General features: G+C 47.3%; 1 protein-coding gene across 1 annotated transcript in view; it reads left to right on the top strand.

The window, feature by feature from the left end:
* The window catches only part of SORL1 (sortilin related receptor 1), a 143,478-nt gene that overhangs the window by 65,873 nt on the left and 52,765 nt on the right, over positions 1 to 24,840 (top strand). The window contains exons 14-23 of the mRNA XM_068556037.1: positions 1,245 to 1,431; positions 5,118 to 5,246; positions 6,104 to 6,189; positions 9,490 to 9,662; positions 10,744 to 10,875; positions 12,724 to 12,815; positions 14,040 to 14,286; positions 15,283 to 15,421; positions 20,563 to 20,736; positions 22,113 to 22,226. Of these exons, the coding sequence (XP_068412138.1) occupies positions 1,245 to 1,431; positions 5,118 to 5,246; positions 6,104 to 6,189; positions 9,490 to 9,662; positions 10,744 to 10,875; positions 12,724 to 12,815; positions 14,040 to 14,286; positions 15,283 to 15,421; positions 20,563 to 20,736; positions 22,113 to 22,226 (1,473 nt within the window). The remainder of the gene's footprint in view (positions 1 to 1,244; positions 1,432 to 5,117; positions 5,247 to 6,103; positions 6,190 to 9,489; positions 9,663 to 10,743; positions 10,876 to 12,723; positions 12,816 to 14,039; positions 14,287 to 15,282; positions 15,422 to 20,562; positions 20,737 to 22,112; positions 22,227 to 24,840) is intronic.

The following is a 24,840-nucleotide window of genomic DNA, read 5'->3' as shown; positions in this document are numbered from 1 at the left end:
GGATGAATGAATGCTTGGAAAACGTTCTTCCAAATTAGCAGTTCCAGTTTGGCCAATTCAGTGGGTAACTACTCCTAGTGAGTGATGCAGGGTTCTCTCAGAGCTGTCTGGGGTCTCATCACCATCTGCTAGCCCAGACCCAGGACCTGTAAATAAGTGAGCAGGGAGAGTGAACCTCCTCAACATACTTCTTCCTTCCTCACCCCCACATAACCCTGCCCTCTGCAACTTCTCTGCCTTGGCTGACGTTATTCCAGATGCCTGGAAGGACCCTTGGGTTCAATTTCCACTCGTTGAAATCCTTCTCATGGATCAGGATCCAATGCACTTGACTGCTAATCCCAACCAAAAGATCGCTCCCCTCTTCTCTGTGTCCCTAGCGTGTGTGTACTCATCACACCTTGAATTACAAATTTGTGTCTGTCACTCTGGGTGTGTCCTCTCCCATCAACTAGATCATAGATCTTTAGACACAAGAACCTGCCCTGTGCATATTTATATTCTACCCACTGGACAGCCTGATAACCTTATTGTCAGTAAGGGTTTAATGAATGCTTGCTGATTGGAATGGTGTTGAGTTGACAGTAGTTCATCAATTTCAGGCAGCATTTAATCTGACCAAAGACACACATATGAAAAAGACATAAACTACCAGTACAGACATTGGTGTACTTTGGAGTTCCTGTAGAAACCACTCTACTTAAATTTCGAGTGGATGTGGGTAGATGGAGTGACTATCCAGGTTGTCTGACCAATTCTCAGCCTCCTTTCATGAAGATCCCATACCTTCCGAGCAGTGACAGCGAATTCTCTTGCTCGTGGGCCATACTACCAGATGCATCCACGCTGCCTCGGCAAGCAGGCAGGGGACAGTACTCCTGAGTGATACCATCTCTCAGGGATTCAGCCTCTACCTAACTCTCTGGAGATAAATGCCTCTAGGCACCTATTTCTAAAGGAAACTGCAGAATCTGCTAAAGTCTTTCAGAAGTGTAGACAGCGAGCACCAAAGATGCTTGCTTCTTCCCAGCTTTCTCAGATGGACGTCCATGTTTCAGGGGACACCAGGGGGCTGTTGCCCGGCCTCAGAGCCAGCTGATTAGAGGGGCGGGCTGGCTCCGGAGGCCTGCACACCCGCTGGGCAGTAATGGGAGGCACGGGAAGTGGGTGGCGGGGCTGCGGGGCGGGCAGGGCAGGAAACCCTGCGTGGGTCTGCCTGTAATGCTGCATTTCCTCCTCCTCAGGGGTCCCCTGCACAGAGAACGACTACAAGCTGTGGTCCCCGTCTGATGAGCGGGGCAGTGAGTGTCTGCTAGGGCACAAGACTGTTTTCAAACGAAGGATCCCCCACGCCACGTGCTTTAACGGAGAAGACTTCGACCGGCCGGTGGTCCTGTCCAACTGCTCCTGTACCCGACAGGACTATGAATGGTGGGTTCTACCTCCATGCCAGGGACTGAGTTCTATTCTGGTCACTCACCGGTGTGGGAAACAGACTAGGGCGTGGTCCCTTCCCCTGAAGAAAGGGAGGGAATCATAGGAAACAAATATTTATTAAGCATCTCTTACGAGCCCGGAACTGTGCTAGGCACTGTTTATGTAGGTTATTCCATTTCGTTGTTACAGCCGTGTGATATGGTGGAGGTGTGACACCCAGGCAAGTTGCAGTGATTTATGCAGGAATAGATCACTCTGGGATTTGTTTCTACGAGGGCAACCCAAGAAAGGAACACGCTGAAGGTTCGATTGTAGATAACTCCTTTTCGTTAGGAGCCCTATTCTAGAGGGAATTTGTTTCTTTATCTGAAACGAGGGAGGGTTAGTGTTTTATATATATTTATATATATATATATTTGTATATTCATTAGTCCTTGAGTAAAATATCCAAGGCACTGCTTGACATTGTGGAAGAAGTGACATGCACACAAATCATTGTAACAGGAGACGGGAAGATGCAGGTACCTTGGAGGAGGAACGGGTGCTTTTACTGGGATTATTGATAGGAAAGAGGAGACTGTGATTTGCTGCTGGGGAAATCAGGAAATCTCTGGAAGCAACACTGTTTGAGATGGGCTTTAAGGAAGAAGCATCTGGATACGTGACTGGAGCGTTCTAGGAAGATGCAGCGGCAGCGTGAAGGTGTGGAAACAGGAAAGTGTAGTTGGTGGTTTAGTTTGGATGCCTTGTTGGGTGTATGACTGGGGGTCAGTGAGTGGAGATGAGGCTGAAAAGAGAGAGAATACGGTGGGGTGGAGACTCGGGCGTGGACCGTGTTCTGTAAGCAGGAGGGTGTCTTTGGAGGTTTTTGAGGAGAGTTGATGACCAGAACAGAGCTTAGCTTTAGGAAGATGATGCTAGCAGTAGAGACATAGGGTCTCAGAGCCCGTAGACAAGCCCCCAAGTCTGTGATCCAAAGTGAAATCATTCCAGATTTGCAGGGCTCTCAGTAGAGCATGGGCACTGATCATAAGCACATAACTCATTTTTCAGTGGTTGCCGAAGCATAAAGAAACCAAAGGTTGCTTTGGGAAGCCACACTTATCTTGACTAAAGCCAGAAACCTCGGGTGTGTTCTAGTCCAGAGGTGGGAACAGGGCCATAGAGTAAACGTTTTAGGCTTTGCAGGCCATGTGGTCTCCGTTGCAGCTACTCAGCTCTGCCTATGTATCAAGATTGCCGCCTAGATGAATGGGCATGGCTGTGACCCGATAAAGCTTTATTTACAAAGCAGCAAACCAGATTCGGGCAATTCCGGTCCTAGACCAGTGCTTCTGAAACTTGAAGGTGCATGTGAATCATCTTGGATCTCATTAAAATGCAAGTCCTGACTTGGTTGTCCTGGGGCCCTGCAGTCGCCCAGGCTCCAGGTGACCCCGAGGCTGCTTCTCTGCAAAGCTGCCCTCAGAGCAGCAGGGCTTTAGACAGCTGAAGACGAGCATCCTCTCCGAAAGCTGTGTGGTCCTAAGATAACAACGTAGACGCTTTCATGGCAGAAGCGCAGAGCTGTCCAATGTTCCCAGTGATGCCCGCTCAGTGCCCCTCTGCTGCCTTCTGCCCTCCCTTAGAGAACCCTAAACGGTAATGCTAATCGGAGGGATTTTGCTGGTCTGTGGTATCCCTGCCGACTGGATTGAGACTTTGGGGGCCCTGATCATGGAAAAGATTACGAGCCCTCTCTCCTCCCTCTTTTACCCCCGTTAAATACTTGAAAATAAGACAAAATGAAAAATATGTGAGAAAATCTAACAAATCTTGATTTTTGTTTTTGATGACCACTATTAACGCTTTTTCTCTAAAATCATCATCGTTTTTCTCTAAAATCATCATCGTTTTTCTCTAAAATCCCCCCAAAACAGCAATAGCAACAACCAAAAGCAAAAGCCAGGGGCCTGGCCCCCGTGGGTCTACCATACCCACTCAGCTAAAACCCACTGGGGGCTGAGACCAGGAAATGGCCTGCCCTGCCCCTCTTGGACTTGGGCTTTGGGCCAGATGGGATTGTGGGGTGGTGACCATGTAAATGGTGAAGGGTGTGTTTCAGGGCATCCTGTAGTTCCTCTGTGTGCTGTAGCTTCTAGAAAGGAACCAGCCTGACTGCATGGCTCTTGGAAAGGTTTGGTGGCACTGGCCTGTGGCAGTGGGGAGGGCAGGGTCTGGACATGGACGTGAAGAGAGGAAGTGAGACTCGGCGAGCTCCCGGTGTCTCTCCATTAGTCCTGCTCCTGAGGGACAGCTGTACTCACTTCCAGGAGTCCTTTCGGGCCTCCCTGGGGAGCACAGTTACTTGCCTGTATGTTCCCTGATTTCAGGAGTAGTTTCTTTTACATCTTTATATTCCCCCAGGTTGCCAGTAAGAGTGGTTTTCAAACTCTTGACTGCAACTCCTAGTAAGCAATGTATTTTATAGTGTGATCCTGTACCTACACATATTTGTGTATGTAGACACGTACACACATCTATGTAAACAGAAGTTTTATGAGGTAAGATTTACTTTCAAGTGCAATGAATTTTGCAATTTCTTTGCGGGGAGGGGAGGAAGCAGGTCTGGACCCTCCAATATGCTTTCACAGCCCACTAGGTCATGACCTATAGTTTGAAAAAACTGCCCAAGAAGACTACCTTGCCATTGGAGTGATTAATGCTCTGCCTGGTCCCCCAAAAGGTTTAAAGCAGCCATTCTGTAAAAATTTACCGGACTTAATGAATGGAACGTGTTTGGTACAGTAATAAAACTGCTCCCTTCTGAAAAATGCTCTACAGGGTGCTAAATGTAGACTGTGATGTAGTATGTACACGAACCGCTTTGCCCTGTACCTGTTAATACGTTTCCTGTAGTAGGTGTTATACTTGATAGAGTAAGTGAAGGCTTTTGGGTAAAGCACATCAACATGGAAAGTCCCGTTGGATTACGAGTTTATGGTTTGGGCCAGACCTTGGCAAGTACAGCTGCCTTGTTTTAGAGCCGTCAACTCACGCAGACAAGGGCAGGGCCAAGACTAGACCTGGGACCCCTGCTTCCTACCCCAGGGCTCTGCCTGGCTAGCTGGCCAGTGTGGAAGAGATGTGGTCCCCAAATTGCAGAAGGTCTGTGGCCTCAAGGTCTAGGTCCCAAAGTGCATGAGGAGGCCCCCACGGTGATTTTAGGGAGTAGGTGGACATGCTCTTAAATAACATTGAATCCTTGGTTTAGAAAAAAGACGGTTCCTTTAAATTTCTCTTTTAATCCCTCCAGTCATGTCAAGGAGAAAGTCCCACTGGGTGCTAGTAATTCTTCACATTTGCCAATTGCTTTTAACAAAGAGAGGGCAGGCCCAGAGTCTCTGGGCAGGGAACTGGGTCCAGCTAAAAAAAATTCAATATTATTTTGTCTTTGGCATCATGATCTGTCTCGTTTTTGTCTATTTATGGCATATGATAATGGTTTTCCAGTTACGGCTCTGTTATAAAGTTTCTTTTGAAAATGCATTAGTGTAAAATAGTGAGTATTCGTTAAAGGGACACGTTGAGTAACTTACAATACAGGTGGTGGGCAATAGGGTGGACGTCGCAAGGGAGGGTCCCAAAATACCTGAAGTGTGTCAACCAGCGGCCTTACCGAGCCCCAATTGCCTTTTCAGTGACTTCGGCTTCAAGATGAGTGAAGATTTTTTATTAGAGGTTTGTGTTCCGGATCCTGAGTTTTCTGGGAAGTCAGACTCCCCTCCTGTGCCTTGTCCTGTGGGTTCTGCTTACAGGAGAACCAGAGGGTACGTCTCACAGAGGTTGCCATGTCTGGGACACAGCGGGTCTGCACTTGGCATGGAGGGCGCAGAGGACCACCTGGGTTCCTTTCATACTCTAAATGCCAGAATTCCAAGGTAGCAGGCTTCAGGTAGCTTGGGGAATATTTAAAACTGCTATGTTTGCAAACTCGTCTCCCCACCCTAGCCCCCGTGGAAAAAAATGCAAGTCTGTAAGCTTCTCTGCAACTCCAGTTGTTTCTTAAGTCATAAACTTCAGCCAGTGCACGTCTTCAGAGCATTGTGTTGAAGAGATACAGTTGACTCTTGAACAGTACACGTTTGAAATGCATATAAGGTCCACTTACATGTGGATTTTCTTCAGTAAATATAATACCTGTATTTTCATTGTACAGATCTTTAAGTTAAGGTGGGGGAAAGTTTGTGTTCGATGAGAGATCACAATATGTAGAATCAAAAGAACTAGGGCTCTAGTCCTGATTCTATTCAGACTATTTGAGTTCCTGCCTTTGGGGTGAGTCACTTATGAATTCCTTTGATTTTGAGGCAGAGGTAGCAGTACTACATGGATTTTTACCTACAGTGGGGGGGGCGGGGGGTAGGTCAGTGCCCCTAACCCTGGAGTTGTTCAAGGGTCAACGGTATATGCGAAACTCTCGCCTGGGACAGTGCTCCGAATAGTCTGGGCTGCCTCACTTATTTACAGGCAGAAACAATTCAGAATGATTCAACTTCCTTCTTCTTGCGCTATAGGAAAATGAATAGATAAGCTGTATTGTCCATGGATGGGAAAATGTTCCTTTATGACTCTTCTTTGATGTTTCTGACCTCTTGCTCTTGGTGGGGGTGGGGGGCGGTGACAGCTATCGGAAGATTTCTGGGGACACCTGCAGTGGAGGAGATGTTGAAGTACGCCTGGAAGGAGAGCTGGTGCCGTGTCCTTTGGCAGGTGAGACGTGGTTTCTTCCCTTTGTCTTGTCGAGACATTGCTGAAGCATTCCCGTGATCTCACCCGGCTCTTCAGACTTCCTGGAGAGAAAGAATAGAAGTTACGGGCACCTCAGAGCTCCCGTTTCCCCCTAAGCATGGCATCCAAACAACATTTATTTATAACCTTATGTTTTTATAGGAATGGAAGACATTTTCGGAGGGACATCCCTTTTGTTCATTGAAAAATATTTATTTGGCATCTGTTGTATTCTAGGCTTGGGGGACTGAGGGCACCCTTAGGCCTTCTGTGTGTTCCTTGATCTGTTTGTTTGTCATAGAAAGAGACTCATGGCTTTCTGGGAAATAGTTAAGTGATCTATCTTAATTTTTATAACAATAATTATGACTAATATTTTAATGGACTTTTACACATTTTAAAGTACTTTTCCATGCGTTATCAGTTTAGTCCTTAGAACTACCCAGTGAAGCAGATATTATTATTAGCTCCATTTTTTTTTTTTTTTTTTTTTTAATATGAGGAAGCGTGTTCAGAGGAGAGAGTTAAACAATTTATTTGAGGTCACACACCTGGTAAGTGACAAAGCTAAAATTCAGACTCTAAGCCTCACGCTCTTCCTTGGCCATCACTCAAGTGGCAGATGAGCGTCATTCCCATTCTTTGAGGTGATCATATGCATGCTCATTGGGGGAAACTTTTGGAGCAAGTGCACATGCTATAAAGGTATAATGTGTTCCAAACATTTCAAGTTGATTTGGTGGTGATGGCACATGTTGAGGTATTTGTAATATAGACGTGAAATTATGATACCTTAACAAAGAGCTAATCTCTTAGCGTCTTTCCTTTCTTTGCTCTGTTTCTAGTCTTTTTCACGTAGGGCTTCTCTTCCCGTGGAGCCCTCCCTCCTGCTCATGCCTCTCGGGGAAGGTGCTGACTGGAGCTGGCTCCACTGGTGGTGGTGGCGTCCGATGGAAGAGCCATCAGCGCCAGAGGAAGCATGAGCAAGCAGCCTTGTCCTCCGCGGGCAGGGAAGAGCAGCCCTCTCCTTCGCTCACTGCTCGCCAGTTTGCCCTGGTGTTTTTCATGCTAAGCTCATTAGTCCCTTAATTTAATCTTCCATCATTACCGAGTAATTAACATCCCTCACTGTGGAGACTTAAAAAGAACACGGCTTCAGCAGATTCCCCCAAGTGAGCAGATAATATTCAGACAGTCCCCTCACGAGAGCTGTTATTGATGAGGGCTTGGGTGAGCAGGGTTTGAGTGATCGCTCTTAAGGGGCTGGAGTAGGTACTTCGGTAATAAATATTTCTGAAGATAATTCAGCGAGGGACAAAACAGTTTGTTTAAAACTGTCTAAACTGGTAGGAAAGCTATTTTCTCTTCTGATAGGAGAAGATAGAATAGGGAATGAAGTGGAAAAATCTCATTTGTAGTGTAGGCCACCTCCTAAATGTTTTTTTTTAAAGCATGGAACAGAAAGCAGGGATGTACCAAGAAAGGAAAAGATGGTTTTATAGGATTAATGTGGAACCTTAATATGTTTGCAAAGATGAGATAATCTGGTCATCTGGAAGGATTTTTAAAAGTGAAGTAATTTTTCTTCCTTTGAGATTAGGATAATAACGCACATCTCTAGGCTGGGCTCGTGTATGGCTGGGATTAACCAAGAATGCTATTTCTTTTCTAAGTTAAGAATTGCACACAAAATGCTGTCTGTTCCTCTACACCCAATCCTAAGGCAGGTGTTTCAGGACTCAGACTCTACTCAAAAGGCACTAGTTGGTTAGAAGAAGAAAAAAAAAAAAACACCAAAGCAACAGAATGAGGTTTCTAGATGGTAGAGAGATGTGGGGTGAAGGGCTTGCTGCTGTGAATGTGTCTCCGCGTCCCCACGTGGCAACTGCCACGAGAATCCTTGATTCCAACGTCATTTACAAGCTCGGCACTTTTCATCTCGACTATTCCATCCCCTGGGAATTACAGTGGGAAGGTTTTCTTGCAAACCAAAGGGAGGGGTTTGTTATCATGTGGTGGTAGCTTAGATACTTTTGAAGTGAAGTAATACTGAAGGAAAAGAAGGCAAATTTACCTTTGGTAAAAAATTGTAGGTAGACTTATATTTTGGGGGTGCATTATCTATATTGAAGCCTTTATAAAGCAGAGGTGGCTAAGACATGTTAACTCGTTGAATGAATGGGATGAGAGAGAGAAAACAACCACAGTCACCATGCAGGCATGCAGCAGAGGGATCCAGATTTGCAACTTGGTCCCAGATGCAACATATTGTCACAATGGATGCCTCAGATATGGATGCAGGTGTGTTGCTCATCTCCATTCCTTTGGAAGAATCTGGATGTTTTCCAGGCTGTTCCCTAAGTGGAAGAGATAGAGCACCAGCTCTTCACGTTCCTAGTTGTCTGACATTAAATCAGTCTCATAAGCACTCTGCGCTTCTATTTCTATGTCTTGAAAAATGGCACCATCGGTGTTACACCATTGGGTGTTAAAACATAGACTCTGGATCCAGACCATCTGAGTTCAAGTCTTGGTTCTGCCACTTACTAGTTGTGTGACCTTGAGTGGGTTACTTAACCTCTCTGCTCTCAGTTTTCTCATTTGTAAAATCAAGTTAATAGTAGCTCTTCCATTATACAGTTGTTACTGGGATCAAACAATGCCTGGTACATAGTATGTACGTTGTGTAAGTATTTAAGTAGAAATAGAATCTTTGTGATGATTGTGTTGTAAAACATTTTGTAGGTGGCCAAGAATGTATTATTGCTTTGAAAATATCGTAGGGTGATATAATTGCTCTGTGTCATTGTGAACAATCTTGAATGGGTGAGTAAATGAATTAGGAAACTTAGCTGTAAGCCTTCAGCGACTTGGGGTCTCTAGTCAACAAGATTACGATGCCACATGATGCAGTCCTGTGACGAGGAGGAATGTGCTGATCTGTGTAATTACTTTGTCAAGTGTGACCAAAACTTTTAGGCCGAGCTCTGAAGAATAGCTATTGGAGCATGACTACTGGAGGGAATCTAGATTTTTAAAAAATGTAGCAAGTAGACACTTTGCAAAGGAAACAGAGATTCACGGGAGTTTAAGAAACTTGCCCAAGGCAGAAATGTGATTCCTTTACCCACCTTCTGAGTCTGGATTCCTACGTTCTCACTTGACCCACGCCATGTGCAATGGCTCTGAGGTTTATGGGTGAGAAAAAAGAGGGTCAGACGTGCAAGGACCTGTTCAGCATCCCCAGGTCCAGCCCCCTGTCATCTTTGTGTGTCTGTGCAGAGGAGAACGAGTTCATCCTGTACGCCATGCGCAAGTCCATCCACCGCTATGACTTGACCTCCGGAGCCACCGAGCAGCTGCCTCTCACCGGCCTGCGGGCAGCGGTGGCCCTGGATTTTGACTATGAGCGCAACTGCTTGTATTGGTCCGACCTGGCCTTGGACATCATCCAGGTGCGTCCACTCTGGGTCTGCTCGGGGGGGCTGTGCCTCGTGACTGCCCGGCCCTGGTAAGCTTCTTTCAGAGTGGCCTAAGGAGATGGGTATTGGAGGTTTTAAAGTCGTAACTCCTCTCAGGGCCAACGGATGACACTTTTCAGTTTTCTGTTTTAGTATGTTCTTTCCCTACCTACCTCTGTCCTTGTAGGAAGGACAGAGGGAGCCCCCAGTCTGCGGTCTTGCTTATAAGTGAGGTCTCCCTTTACCTGCTGGGAGGATTTTAGGACTCGGTATGTAGCACTATTAGTCCCTCCCTATCGTACCCACTGCCTCGTTAACATCCTTCTTTCCAAGCCATGATATAGTAACACTTGACTTCTCCATAGTTCACGTAATTATCCATTTCAGCTATTCTGAGCACAGTCAAGAACCAGGAAGTAAGCTGTAAAGGTCGCCATGCAGGCCAGATAGATGGCCGTACACTCAGACCCATGCATTTTAAAGGAGGGCTATTTGATATTTATTCATTGCCTATTTAATCCTTTTAGAAAAGCAATTCCAGGAAGTTTTATCTGGACTTCCAACCCAACAGAAATTTTACAGGGCCCGGGTATCCGAGAGGTTTGGTGGAGGGGTGGCAGTGACTACTGCCCTTTACTATCCCAGCGATAGCACCTGATGGAGCCTCCCGAGGGAGGAAAGACTTTTTATAAAAAGCAGACACAGGATTTAAAAAATAACAGCAGTCTGGTTTCGTTTATTTTAAAAGCAGACAGACTCATGCATTTCGGTCATCTCCACCTCATTATTGTGATACAGCACAGCTCAGTGACCGGTGTTCACGATGATAATGCAAGGTGATAGAAAAGATTCAGTTCTGTTTAGTTATTCTGCTTCAAACAGGAAGCCATAATCCATTTTAGAAATGCTTTTATTAAAAACCAGCTTCGTGCATCTGGAACACTTACGAATATAAAAACATCTCCGCCCTCACCATTCAAGCCAATTGAATAAGTGGGTTCCCATCGAAGGGACTGATTTGGCTGGAGGTCATTTGAACATTTCACACCGTTTCTTCTTCTTTCTTTCTCATCAGCGCCTCTGTTTGAACGGGAGTACAGGGCAAGAGGTGATCATCAGTTCTGGCCTGGAGACAGTAGAAGCCTTGGCTTTTGAACCCCTCAGCCAGTTACTTTACTGGGTGGATTCTGGCTTCAAAAAGATTGAGGTATGTCCTTAATTACGCAAGCAGGGGAGCCCCTGGGCTGTGAGCCAGATTTGACACAGAAGCAGGAGCCAGTGTGTCTAATTCCTCTGGAGATTCCCTGAGAAATGCAGAGAATGGAGGTCCCGTGTGCAAACAGGGTGCCTGAATCTGTCAAACAGAGATTTCATTAAGATACCTGAATACTTATATTTGGGCTAGCAGAAGCATAGAGTAGTAACAGTAATGATGATAATAATACCGTAGCGTTATTATAATGCCATGACATCCACACTCGAGTGTTATGCCATCAATTAGCATAATGAAGATAATATCATGATTGCCATCCTCATCATTGTAATTAATGATGAGGAGCCCTGTTGGAACCACTTTGCATGAATTATTTGATTCACTTCTCACAGCCACCCTGTAAGGTAGGTGCTCTCGTATCCTCACTTCACCTGTCTGCACCTGAGCTCCGCAGGGCACTAGGAAGGTAAGAAGTCATGGTCTCCTAGGCATGCTCAACTCCTGCATGTTCCTGCTGAGGCAGTGGGGCGCTGCCTCCGCACCTCTTTATACTGATTTCACTGGGGAGACATGACTTGTGGTTTACTGGAAGGCACAGTAGAAGCAGAGAGACCCAGAGAGATGGGAGAAGTTGCATGACAGAAGCCACAAACTCGAGAGACAGACCTGGGTTCAGTCTTTATTCTAGTAGCTAAGTGACTTGGGCAAGTTTCTTATCCCCTCTAAGCTTCAGTTTCTTCATCTGTAAGATGAGGATTCCTTTATCCACTCAGTCATTTGACAAGTGCTGTTTTCGGGCATGCTTTGTGCCAGGTACGGTTTTAGGTCATGATGATACAGCAGGAGGCAAGACACACAGGTCCCTGTGCTGAGAGAGATTAGATTTTAGTGGAGGAAGCAAAATCATGAAGAAATAAGTCCATCCGTCCTATTGGTGCCACGTGCTGCAAAGAACGTCAGATGGGGCAATGTGACTGTGTGACTGGGGAGAGGAAGTGTCTTGGAAGGGACATCTGAGCTGCGCCCTGATCGAGGAGGGGATCATTGGAATGTTCCCCTCACGGGGCGGTTGAGAGAAGGGCGTGGAAAGATGCACAGCGCCGGGCACACACTGAGCGGTGCGTCGGTGGTCTTGTTATTACTCTTCCACTCCTTTTTTTAATTGAGTGTGGTCAGCGCTCTGCTAGAAGGGTGCAGGTAAAGCTTCAGTGTCCACACGCTCACAGTGTACAACTCAAACACTGTGTGTGCAATGGTGTAAGAAGAGTGGCTTCCCCTTGATCGAGGCGGCTCGGAAGGGTCAGCAGAGGAGGTGGGCCTGGGGGCGGATATGGCGGGAGCAGACGGGAGCAGGTATATCAGTCTTGGGGAGCCATGAGAGGACCAGCCTCCCTGAAGGTGTAGGAGCCTGTGTGGAGGAGAGAATGTGGAGAGAGCAGAGTCTGTGGAGACTCTTAAAGGGCAAGGCGGTGACGTTGAGAATTTGTTTTGTGGACAAAGCAGAGCCATTGGTGGCTTTGGAGCTTAGAGCCCCGGAGGCGGGTGGAGTTAGTAAACACACAGCGAGCACTTACTTCGTGCAGGTCATCAAGCCCCCGGAACTGGGGGCAGAGGTGGCGCTGGCTCCGCTGTCAGACTGTGTGAGAATTGTCACCTGAGCCAGAGGAGGGAAGAACTCATTCTGGCTGGAGATCAGGGCAGGTTTCCAGATCAGTCTGTAGGGGAATCAGGCGGCCGTAAAGGGACCCATCTGTAGGCGGGAGCCAAGTAGGACACTTTGCAATGTGGGTCTTTTAAGGAGCTCAGACCCATCTTGGGCTTTTCCCCTCCTTTCTTTGTCAGGTGGGGAATCCAGATGGCGACTTCCGACTCACGATCGTCAATTCCTCTGTGCTTGATCGGCCCAGGTCTCTGGTCCTCGTGCCCCAAGACGGGTAAGTGTGGTCCCAAGGGAAATCCATGTGTGTCCAATGCTGCAACAGACAGATTCTCATGGAAAGGCAAACTGCTGGACAAAAACTTGTTTCTAATGATTGTGGTTGAAATAATCTATGACCTGCAAGTCTTGGAACCATGGCTTAGTCATCCTGGGCAGCTAACTCCATCCTCTTTCCATTAGCAAGCATCAGAATCTCTGTACGCACCCAGATGTCTCACAGCTGTGGGGTGTTTCTCTAACAAAAGGTAGTATTAAAGGTCTCTCTGGACATAGTCCGGCCTGGTTGGATATTGTAGGGAGTCTTTATCTTGAGTTTAACGTGTGATACACACATTTAACCCCTTGCTTCTTTTCTCTGCCCCCCAGCTTGTGTTTTCTTACCAGCAGTTTGTATGCACTTGGGAAATGCAGAGGTGCTTTTTATTAATTTATTATTAACTTAAGGAAACAGAGCTAAAAGGGAAATTCTGGATGAGGCTTTCTATCATTTATGATTGAGAATTAGATAGATTTTTAAAAGAAAATTCTGAAAATAAGATATGCATTTGATTAAAAATATTAAAAGAGAGTAGAAGTTTATGAAATGAAAAGTATTTGTTTCCTCCATTCTCTTAACTCTTCACCCTCGTATTTCCTAGGGGTAATCATTGTTAACAGTTTCTTGGTTAACAGTTATCATTCAGAGTTTATTTTTACCCATGTACACGTATATGCCCTTTAAACACAGACACACACACACACACATACGCGTATCAGAAAGGATTATAGGATATTTACTATTCTGCATATTTTAAAAATATTTAATATGGTTTGAAGATTGTTTTATGTGAGCACATGTAGATCTTTAGACATCATAATATTTTTTGTGTGTACCATAATGTATCACTTTATAGATTAACATTTTTGTGTGTATACATGTATATACACCTAAATATATATGTGTATACACACCTATATATATATATATTTTTGGCTAGTATGAACAGTGCTGTGATGAACATCTTTGTACATTGTCTTTGCATAACTTGATTATATCCATAGATAAATTCCAATAAAAGAATTTGGGGGTCAAGTAATTAAGTGGCTTTACGTATTAGAATTAGAGATTATAATAACAATGCTGAACTAAGTGGCTGAATTCTTATCTCTTCGGAGCAGTTTTTGGGCTCCCACTTCCCCAGTTCTGATGGGATGTGTGCTCTTCCCCGGTTTTGGCCAGGGTGATGTTCTGGACCGACTGGGGGGACCTGAGGCCTGGCATTTACCGGAGCAACATGGATGGTTCGGCTGCCTATCGTCTTGTGTCGGAGGACGTGAAGTGGCCCAACGGCATCGCCGTGGACGAGCGGTGGATCTACTGGACGGACGCCTACCTGGACTGCATCGAGCGGATCACTTTCGGCGGCCGGCAGCGCTCCGTCATCCTGGACAACCTCCCACACCCCTACGCCATTGCTGTCTTTAAGGTGGGCCTCACCTGTCCCAGCACTGGGCGACCTGTCAGTGTAGGTGAGGAGCAGACTGAGTTGTAGAGCCTGCTGTCTCCGGGTTTCTGCAGAGATGCTTATGTAACTTAGAAAATCAGCTCATTTCTGAATTGGAGGCGGTTTCTTTCTGCCCATCGGGAGGGATGCCAGACAGAGCTGCCAGGGGTCCAGGGTACTCACTGTTCACCTTTCCAAGTTTGAGGTTTCATCCCATGAAAATTCCTGGCTTGCCTTTCAGGGTCAGTAGCCTCATTTTGGCTCTGTGTCTTTCTTTTTAATTTTTTATTGTTTGGCTGCATTGGGTCTTCGTCGCTGCGTGCGGGCTTTCTCTAGTTGCGGTGAGCCGGGGCTACTCGTCATTGAGGTGCACGGGCTTCTCATTGCGGTGGCTTCTCTTGTTGAGGAACACGGGCTCTAGGTGCGCAGGCTTCAGTAGTTGCAGCACGTGGGCTCGGTAGTTGCGGCATGTGGGCTTAGTTGCTATGCAGCATGTGGGATCTTCCTGGACCAGGGATCAAACCCATGTCCCCTGCATTGGCAGGCAGATTCTTAACCACTGCGCCCCCAGGGAGGTCCCTGGCTCTGTGTCTTGGTCTCTTGTGAGGTTTGCTCTCTTCATTCCCTGATGTCTTGAGATGAGCCCTGTCCCACCTCTGCTTCCTGGGGGATGGCCTGTCACTTGTGCTTCGACTCTAGAACACAAAATGGTTGTTCAGATTTTCTACGGAAGGGTTCAACTTGTGGTCAAACTTATCGGATGCTTATTGGATAGTTTCTTTTGGGTGGTTCCTTCAGTGTGGTTATTTGGTGAGGTTTGGATAAAATCACTGACTCTTGCATTTAAGTCAGATCTTTATCAGGCTGATCATTCAGCCAGTGAATGTTAGTGTCCACTGCACGATGGAGCTCTTGTTCTGAATGAGGGTCCAGAAAAAAAAAGACAGAAGAGCTGACTAACAAAGGTTTCCTTTTTAGAATGAGATCTACTGGGATGACTGGTCACAGCTCAGCATATTCCGAGCTTCCAAATACAGCGGGTCTGAGATGGCGATTCTGGCGAGCCGGCTCACGGGGCCCATGGACCTGAAGATTTTCTACCGGGGAAAAACAACCGGTAAGGCAGCATCTCCTCCTTAATCTCTATCGAGTTGATCTCTTGAAAGGGGCTGGGTGTGGGCAGTCTCTGATCAAGCAGCATCTGGCAGCCTGTCATGACAACATGTGCATTATTTAATTTCTTCCTATGACATCTTAATTTCTTTTCTGATGATACACCAAGAGCTGGAAGACAGCATGTTTTTGCCTGCCTGGAACGCTGGTGCTCGGTGGGTAAATTACACCCTCCTCCTGCCTTTGGCCCCCAGACTGATGGGTGGTGTGGCTTCTGTTGCAGCTGGAGAGGCCCAGTGTGCACTTAATCCCCGCTTGGCACCCTGACAGGGAGCGACGCTGTGCTGGGTGCATAGCTTCCGACAGGAGTCCCGTCTTCTCTGGTTGCTCAGATGACCAATTGCTCATTGAGCCCTACTTCCCTCGCAGTGCGAGATCTAGTTATATGATGACTTAATTCGCTTGTCCCCACTGTGAAACTCTAAACCCCATGAAGAAGGAGATTCTGTCTTTGTTTTTGCTCAGTAATCTTACCAATGACCAGCACTCAGTAGCTGCTCAATTCATACTTGTTGAAAGAAGAAGGGATGGGGGTGGGGAGGGTTGCTGGTGGGTGTGGAGAATGGGTGTATGAAAGATCGTGGGCTGAGGCTTCAAGGACTGCTGCAAGGCTCTGACTGGCTGGTCCTGGGGTCCGAGACTATTCTGCACTGCCCTTGCCCCTTGTTTATCTCCCAGCCATACTGTTGATTCTAGAGGAGGGGGATCTGGGCGCTCCCCAGAAGAACAGTCCCTTTAAGAAGAGCCCTCTTTATCTCAGCAGGATTAAGTAGCATCCTGGGTCTGCTGACTCTCCTTTATTGACAGACTGCTAGGTTTCCTGTTTTGAACTAGAACGTTGATATTGTCTTGTGGTTTTTGGCTGGCCCTGTGCTAAGAGAAAACTGACAAGGGGTTGAAATAATACGGTTATAGATATCATTGCTATCCTTTGGGGACTAATGAAGAGAGCATGAGAACACGCTTAGAAAACTCTAAAGTATCCTAGAAATGGAAGTCTGCATTATTGTTATGTCTTCACAGCTGACCCGTGAGGTGGGCAGGGCTGGTATTATGATCCATGGTTTCTAGATTAGGGAACAAAATCTCAGATGTGAATTAGCTTTCCCAAAGACCCCTCCCTTGTTTAGGAGCTGGGCTTTTGTTCCAGTTCTGCCACAAGACGAAGAAGTCACATTCTTTCTTAGAGGAGGTGCCTGTTTTGAAATAGGGCAGAGAGACAAAATACAAAAAAAGCACACACACACACACACGCGCGCGCGCACGCACACACACGCACACATGCATGTGTGCACATGCACGCGCGCACACACACACATACACACGCATGCACACACCCCAGGGTCTCACGCGCACACACACACGTGCACACACACACACACACACGCAAAGACAAAAAAAAGAAAAAGATAAAAAAAAGAAAAAAGAATGAAGTAAGGAGAGAGAAAGGAATCATGCTTTCCAGCTCCAGGGGCTGAAGTCTCAGGGCCTTTGACGGAGGACGCCGAGCCCTACTGATCCGCCCCGCTGGCAAGCCGAGGGAATTCTCAGCATTTCTTCAAGTTACCTCCCCATCCAGAAAAGCAGGTCTGCATTTTGACATGTGCTCGTCAGCATGTGTTGGCTGAGCACACAGCCTCAGCTCCTGCAATACTGTGTTCCGATGAACCTGTAATCCCCGATTCCCCACCCCAAGTCTTGGCCGGTCTCTTCATCCCAGCTGCCATGCGGTCACTGCTGTGACCCCAGAGCTACTCTGGCTAGTTTAAAGGAAGGTGACTCTTTGAGACATAAAGGAGAAATCATGGCCTGTCTCCTGCTTCCCGGGGACCTCCTGCCCGCAGACACAGGGCCAGTGAAGCCAGTTTGTCATCTCAGGCCGGTTTGGGTTAAATCAAAGCATTTGCAGTGGCACTTGGCTGCCAGCACTGCCTGTGTGCTGTGGGTGCCTCTTGGCCTTAAACTTGTTTGCTCTATCCTGCCTGCTTTGTCAGACACTGAGAGCATTGCAAGTTCACGATGGGTATTGGCAATCCCTGGTGCCAGTCAAGCTTTATTAACTTTGTTGTCTGCTCCTAACACACACAGGACTTTGTACTAGCCATGTGTAAAGTGATAACGACATTTACTCTAAGGGATTTTGCTGTGTCATAAGCACCACACTGACTTGCTCAGTGGGCTTATATAACCTCAGTTAACCTTTCCCAAGTCCATGTGTATTATTATTCCCATTTTATAGATGAGAATGTGGAAGTCAGGTTCCGTACCTTTTCTCCATCACACATTTAGTAAGTGGTGAGAATTTAAACCATGGCCTAGTTGACTTCAAAGCTTGAACTTCAGTAAAACCATCAGGCTCTGTTCCGTCTAAGATCTGTTGCTGGATTAGCAGTGCCGTGGGATACAACAGTGATCGAGAAGTACTAGATTTTGATTGATTCTTGTTTAGGATAAGAATTTTGTTCACTTGCAAAGTGCCTCTTTGGGATATTTGGTTATAAACAGATGCATTTTTTGTCTTTATACCTGGCTGTTTTTTACACAGCGTTATTGGAATTAACTCTTCATAGAGAGTGTTTTTTCCTTAAAACAGCTTACTTTGCAAGGCTATTAATGTATGCAACTGATGCTGTAATGGGTTAAAATATTTTGGAGTTCTTGGAATTCTCCTTCAGAGCCTGCAGTAAGCACATGCTTTTCAGTATCTATAATGAAGGCAGATATTTATTATGTGGGGTGGATTTGATTTTGGTAATTGTCAAGTATGTAGATAGTTAAGCAAGATAATAGCAATTTTGGCTCCTAAACTGGTTCTGGGGGAATTTTCCAAAGAGGAAATCTAAAAATGTTCTGACTATGCCTAGTGAAGACACTGTGGGGCTAAGTGTTTGGTCCTCGAAAGGAACATCTTTGGAGATGAAGGCTGTCAGCTGTCCACTCTTCACATTGCCCACCTTGCCCACAAAAGGCTGTGGCATCCTGGGTGAGGGGTCTCTAGCTATGTTGTGGTGGAACTCTGCTGAATCCTCCTTCCGTGCTCTCCCGGGTTCTCTGTAACTAGCACTCCCATTTTCTGTACTGTGGCTTTGGACCTGCCCACACGCTCCTGCCCTGCCTAACTCTTGGGGTCGGTGACTTGGCTGCCTAGGTTGGGGTTTGTCCCTGGCCCTGCCTCTCAGGCTGCAGATTCATTCAAGTCTGTTGAGACCAATCTCCTGAATTACTGCATCTCCCTTTGGGCACTGTACTCTCGCCTCTTGCTTCTTTGGGTGGGAACATTTGCCCTGCATGTGAAAATGTCAGTTGTGTTATTTTACAGACACGACCCATGTGAAAATACCCCTGTCGTTGAGTATTTTTCAATTATTCTATTATTGTTCAATTTCTTGGAACGTCAAACAGTACAGCATCCTTTGAATACAAAGAACATGTTCCAGAACCCCAGATGGGGTTGTTTTCGTTACTGGCAGCTCAACATTCCCTCCTGCAGCCCACGGCAGGTGTATTTGAGATAAAGGGACAGTGTCTGCCCACGGAACAGATGAGGGGGAGCTGGTTTCTGGCATTTCTGCTCCAGTCAGCAGGTTATTCACTATGATAATCCAGCCTATAGGTTGAGGGAGTCACTTGCAAACCCCTTCTGAATGTTTCGTCATACAGATCTCCCCCTGTGGATGTGTGTATTTTATCTACTTGGTAATGCCTTGTGCTCTTGGATCCTTAGCATGAAAGCAATACTGTTGCTGTACCATGGGGGTTTTTATTTTTATCTGTAATGCCAGTTAAACACCGATGAGGTGCCAACACATCCAAGGCTTCTGAGTGTGTCATCACCCATCTGAGTACTGATTGTCATTAATGAACCCTGTTTCCCAACCAGCAGACCAGCAGAGGCGTGGCAGAGCTCAGATCTTGGCTGGCTGGAAACCGATTACTTGGATTTGATTCTGGTGGGGTTCTCTGTCCATGAGATGGCACAGCTGAAGAATCTTTATCAGTTGAGTTTTATCCAAGCATTTATGTTTATTTTTCCCAGTTTTGGTCATGAGTAGTCACAGGCAAAAGGAAAAAATACATTTCTTAATTTACGTGGCTTTCACGTTGCTTTATAGTTGCATCATATTTTCAGTTGTTAGGAAATGGTTATGGGTCCTCTCTCTCCTTCCCAGAAAGACGTGGAGGGTAGAAAACACCTTTTCCATCGCTGTGCATCCACAGAAGTCCTCTCTTGAGAGTGCAGTGGAGGATTGTATGGACTCCAGCTGGCTCTCTCTTTGGAAAGCTGAACCAGAGAAAAGATTGGAAATAGTGGGCTAGATCAACAGGAACTGGTCCTTATGTGGGTTCATTGCATGTGGCTTTATTGCCTAATGGGTCTCTGGTTGGTTCCTCATTGAGCTCAGCAGCTGTGCCCTGGCTCAAAGGAATCGAGAAGGGCAGGCCCAGATTTTTGTCTGAGCCCTGTCGTTTCTCAGGTGTATGTTCTAATTAAGGGCTTTTGGGTCACAAGGTATAGTAAACTCACTCAAGCTAACTCAAGTAAAAAGTGCTGTGGAAAGAATGAAGGGGGATAGGAAGGAACCCAATATAGGAGGTGCAGGTGCGCCAGTGGGGACTGGGGCTGGGCCTGGCAAAGCCGTCCTCCCTCCCCCTCCCTCTTCCCTCCCTCTTCTCTCATCCTGGTGTCATCCTTTCTTCTCTCCATAAGTCGGCTTTACCCTCCTGACGCTGCAGACTGATCTTATCTGCACGGCTCTGACTTGTACAGGTTTTGGCTTGCCCTGCAGCACCTGTGATGCCCTGCATCACCTGTGACACCCATGGGGCATGACTCTCCTCCCGGATCCAGCTCCCCACCTACCCTGTGGTGTCTCAGCATCCCGATTTCAGATTCCCAGGAGGACCCGTGGGTGCCTGGGGCCATCTGATCCAGCCGGGGCCCGGCTCACACTCGCCACTTCTTTCTCTTCCTGAGCTTCGTGTTGCTGGGTCTGTAAAAGGAGGAGGTCGCCCTGGGTTTCAGGCCTGCGTTTGGTGCACCCTGGTGTTTACTAACCTGGCCACCGCCATCTGTCTCCTTTCCAGGAAGCACCACCTGTGCGTCCAGGCCGTGCAGCCTGCTGTGTCTGCCCAAGGCCAACAACACTAGGAGCTGCAGGTGTCCAGAGGGTGTGTCCGGCAGCATCCTCCCGTCCGGGGACCTGATGTGTGAGTGTCCTCACGGCTATCAGCTGAAGAACCACACGTGTGTCAAAGAAGGTGCGTCCCTTTCCTTTTCCCACCATCCCCCTTCCCTTCTGTCCCCGCTCCGGGTGTCCTCGATGCACTCATGTTTGGGGTTATTAAAAATGCCCAAGGTAGAAATTAAACCCCCCTAGATACAGACATCCTGGTTCAGGTTCCAAGGCCCGTGATCCCTCAGTCCTCATCCAGAACAGGCCCATGCTGTTCTTTTAAAAATAAGAGTTGCTTTTAGGATTAATGTCAGGAGATGCAGGCTTTCCTCTGAGTGCCCCTTTCTTTTTTTTTTTCCACCTCTTCCTCTTCTCATCCATGCCCCACATCTATCTTCTCCAGCTTCCGTAAGTCGGACCACCTGACTTGGGCAAGGGTCTGGTCGGACTCCTTCAGAGTTCACCATGTCTCATCCAGCAGCTTCCCACCCCCCTGCCCCCCGCCCCCTGCCAGCCTGGAAACGTCTGAACTTTCCAGCCAATAGTGCAGAGGACTTCGAGTCTTTCCTCCCAAGCCCTGGCCAAGTGGCTGCAGCGGCCTCATCTCACTCCCCCTTTCAACACGGATTCTAACATTTCCCCCCTGAAAACCTGCTAAATCTTTCTTTCCTGTCTAGTTTTTCCGTTTACCCAAAGTGGCCTTCTGGGCTCTCTTAAGCAATACAAACGGAAAGAAAATGAACCTTTTCTTCTAAGACACAGGGGACTCTCTTTCAGGCTCTCGACATCATCTTAAAGTTGTTTGGAAAGAAATGGAGTGGACACTGAATTCCAGCAGGGGAAGAAGAGGGCCTCTCTATATCCCTGTCAGAATGCCTTTAGTTATCCAAACAGGAGGCCAGTCATCACGTGTTCTCGACCCAGTCGACCAAACAGTGCCTTTTTTTCAGTGTGAGGAATTGTAACTGCTTGCTTTGAAGAAGTCATGGGGTAGAAAACAAATCCTCAAGAATATGTAAAGCAAATCTCCATAACCCTCCTGGTTAAGAAATGGAATATATGTGAATATGTATGACAATAGTATGTATAAACTATATAGGTATACTGAATATATGTTTGGATCTTTGTACACAGTCCCTTAAGGAGTTCCTTGTGAAATCAGTATTTTATAACATTGATACTAGACCCACCTGGCACCATCACTCTGCTTTTTCATCACCGTAACCCCCTCTGACGCTCCTAGCTGCCTCTTCTCCAATTTTAATTAAAAGAGGAGAGAAGGAGGCCTCCTTGGATGCTTGCTTCCCGGCGGGCACGTGTGTGCGGCATCTCCCTTCCCCTTTGCCGTCTAAGGCATGTTATTTGAGTGAGACAAATGGACACTCAAAAGAGAAAGCCTTGTGGTCCAGCAGGAAGAATGATATTGGTTTCGTTTCCTCCTCTGTCTCCCCCGATGGCCAGAGAACACCTGTCTCCGCAACCAGTATCGGTGCAGCAATGGGAACTGTATCAACAGCATCTGGTGGTGTGATTTTGACAACGACTGCGGGGACATGAGCGACGAGAGGAACTGCCGTGAGTCTCCGCTTGGCCGAGTTTTCGGGATGATAGGCATTTCCCATTACTCGGAAGGCTGGTCCGCGCCTCCTGGGTGGGGCCTGCAGTCTGGGGCCCCCCTGATCAGTGATGCCCATTGAAGTGGCTGGAGAAAACACATTTCCATATTAGATATTTATTATTAATTAAAGCAAACCCACTTAAGTAAGCTAGCTACTCATTGCAAGAGATGTACAAATAAGCGTCGCATGGTTGGAACTGAGCTGATTTGGGAGTCAGGCAGTCTGGGCTCTGACTGTGGCTCTTCCACTGTGAATAGAGCTGGTGACCTGGGGAAGGTGACCAGGTGATAGTCCTTGATTTATAAATTTATTGTTTAGCCTTTTCGGAGATGGGAAACAGGCTTTACCTTGTTACCTCCAATCAGCTGGTGCCGGCTACCTGCCAGGCTCAGGAGAGGTTGTTCTAATTGGTGATGCCAGCTTTGGCCTGGGTTGTGGGAACATTGGTATGTGTGCATGTAGATGTCATCTTTGGACTATGTAATTTCTAAGGTCCAACTACGAAAGTATGTGATTCTGTTTAGCAGGGTTTAAGGACAAACAAATAACTACTTATAATGGATAATCTATTTACCGCAAAGTTGGCCATCTTTCTTCAGTTAATTTTTAGTAGCTTTGACATGGTCTCCTAAGGAGGGGTCAGTCAGTAATGTGTTCACCCGTTCACTCAACACGTGTTTATTGAGGACCATGTGTTCCAGGCTGTGTGATAGGCCTGGGGATAAACTGGTGATCAAAGTGGACACAGAGTTTACAGTCTGAAGGGAGGGTCAGAGAAGTAACCAGCCAGGTACATTCGAGCCACGAGCGCTGTGATGGGGCAGCGCCATGAGCTTCAGGAAGGGTGCCCCCATCAGACTTGGGGAGGTCCTTAGGAAGGGGGGGCAGAGGTGAACCAAGCAGAGGTAGAGGGAGGAAAGTTCCGGGCAAGGGAGCAGCATGGACGAAAGCCCTGAGGCCGGCGTGTGCTGCATGAGCAGGGAAGCAGCGTGGGTTACTGAGAACCTGCGTGGGAGCCATGGGGTAAGGGGAGGGTGGACGGGTGCCTGGGGCCCAGAGTAGCAAGGACCTTTGGACTTTATCAGAAGAACAGTTTGGACCCGTTGAAATGACAGGATAAGATTTTGCCTTTAGAAAGATAAAGGCGTGGGCAGAATGGATGAGGTGGGAGAAAGGCCAGAGCAGGGGAGCCAGAGACCAGTCTGAAGGCTTCTCTTCTTTCAAATATTTTGCCTTTGGAAATCCAGAAGCTCATTTATCATTTTGTGCTATAAGGACAGATTAATGGGTGTGTCCCGTCTCTGTGTACCCACCTTGCCTCTGGCGAAGATATTTTGCCAGCCATCTGTAGAGCACGTGCCGGTTCCTATGCCCCTCCTCCCAGAAAGCAACTTTAGAAACAGTCAACTTGTTAACTCATCTGGGCCCTGCAATCCTATGTACTGCCTTTTCTGGCTCATAGGAGGTTATTACCAGACCTTAATCATTTTTCCTCGGTTTCCTTGGTGGCTGCCTTTCACACGGAGGGAGGGGAGCTTACCAACAGCAGATTTGGGAGAGCACTAGCCTCTCCGTGTGTTTTTCTTTTCTGCAAAAGGGACACTGATCAAACCTCCTGTACCTACCAGGGTCTCAGGAAGGTGTGATATTTGTGAGGGAATAGCCAAAGCTCCTTACAAACATTAATTGATATTAACGTCATTGGAGCAGATTCTGCAAAGGAGTTTGTTACGGAAGAGGGTGGGCGAGGAGACACTTCTTAGAATTAACACATTGCAAGAAAACTGCCCAGACGTAATGAGGCGTAGCTGAAGCAGAGAGCTGTAAACTAGATGACCTCGTGTCCAGTAGCTCGGGATTCCTCCTTGGGTTCCTGGGCTTTGGTTTCTACTAGATGGACGAGCTGCGGTCTCATATTGGTTCAGTGTTTTGCGAGGAAGACCTCCGTCCATCTCCTTCCCCACAGCCCCTGAGCTGTGGCCTCACAGGTTTCCATGCAGAGTTTAAGCTTCTCCTCGGAGTAAAGTATGCAGCCGGCTCTGCGCTCCTCCTGGTTTGGTGCAAATGTCAGCCGGGATTGACCCTCCCGAGCCCCTGAGACTTGCTTTCTGCTCTGCTTTCTTGCAATTCCCCGCGGCTCGGGTCCTGGACTAGTCAGATGTGGCAGAGGTGAGGAGGTGAGAGGTGCAGGGTATAAAACGTGGAGCCTGGGAGCCAGGAAGGTGGTGCTTATCTGAGCCTTCCCTTATCAAGGAGGAGGGGGCAGGCACCCTGTTTCTGGGCAGGGCTGCAGGAGGGGACAGGCCGTGGCTGGGCAATGCTGTCTGGAAGTTAAACGAGGCATCCCGTCAGCTGCCAGGGAAGAGGAGAGGCGTGGCAACAAGGGCAGATGTGGGAAGGATGCTGTCGGCAGATCCCCCTTCCTCTTCAGCAGACTCCTGCCCTGGGTGGCTGTCAGCCGCTGGGGGTTTTGACGTGAATCCCCTGCAGTCTTGTCATTTCTGCATTCATCCCCTGCCTCCCACCATGAATTCAATTACGGAGAAGAAATGGAGCCGCAAATAAAAGCG

The sequence above is a fragment of the Eschrichtius robustus genome, chromosome 11 (assembly GCF_028021215.1).
Source record: "Eschrichtius robustus isolate mEscRob2 chromosome 11, mEscRob2.pri, whole genome shotgun sequence".
In the NCBI taxonomy this organism is placed as follows: domain Eukaryota; kingdom Metazoa; phylum Chordata; class Mammalia; order Artiodactyla; family Eschrichtiidae; genus Eschrichtius; species Eschrichtius robustus.
Note: the sequence above shows the minus strand (reverse complement) of the source record. Positions and strands in the feature narration are given on the sequence as shown.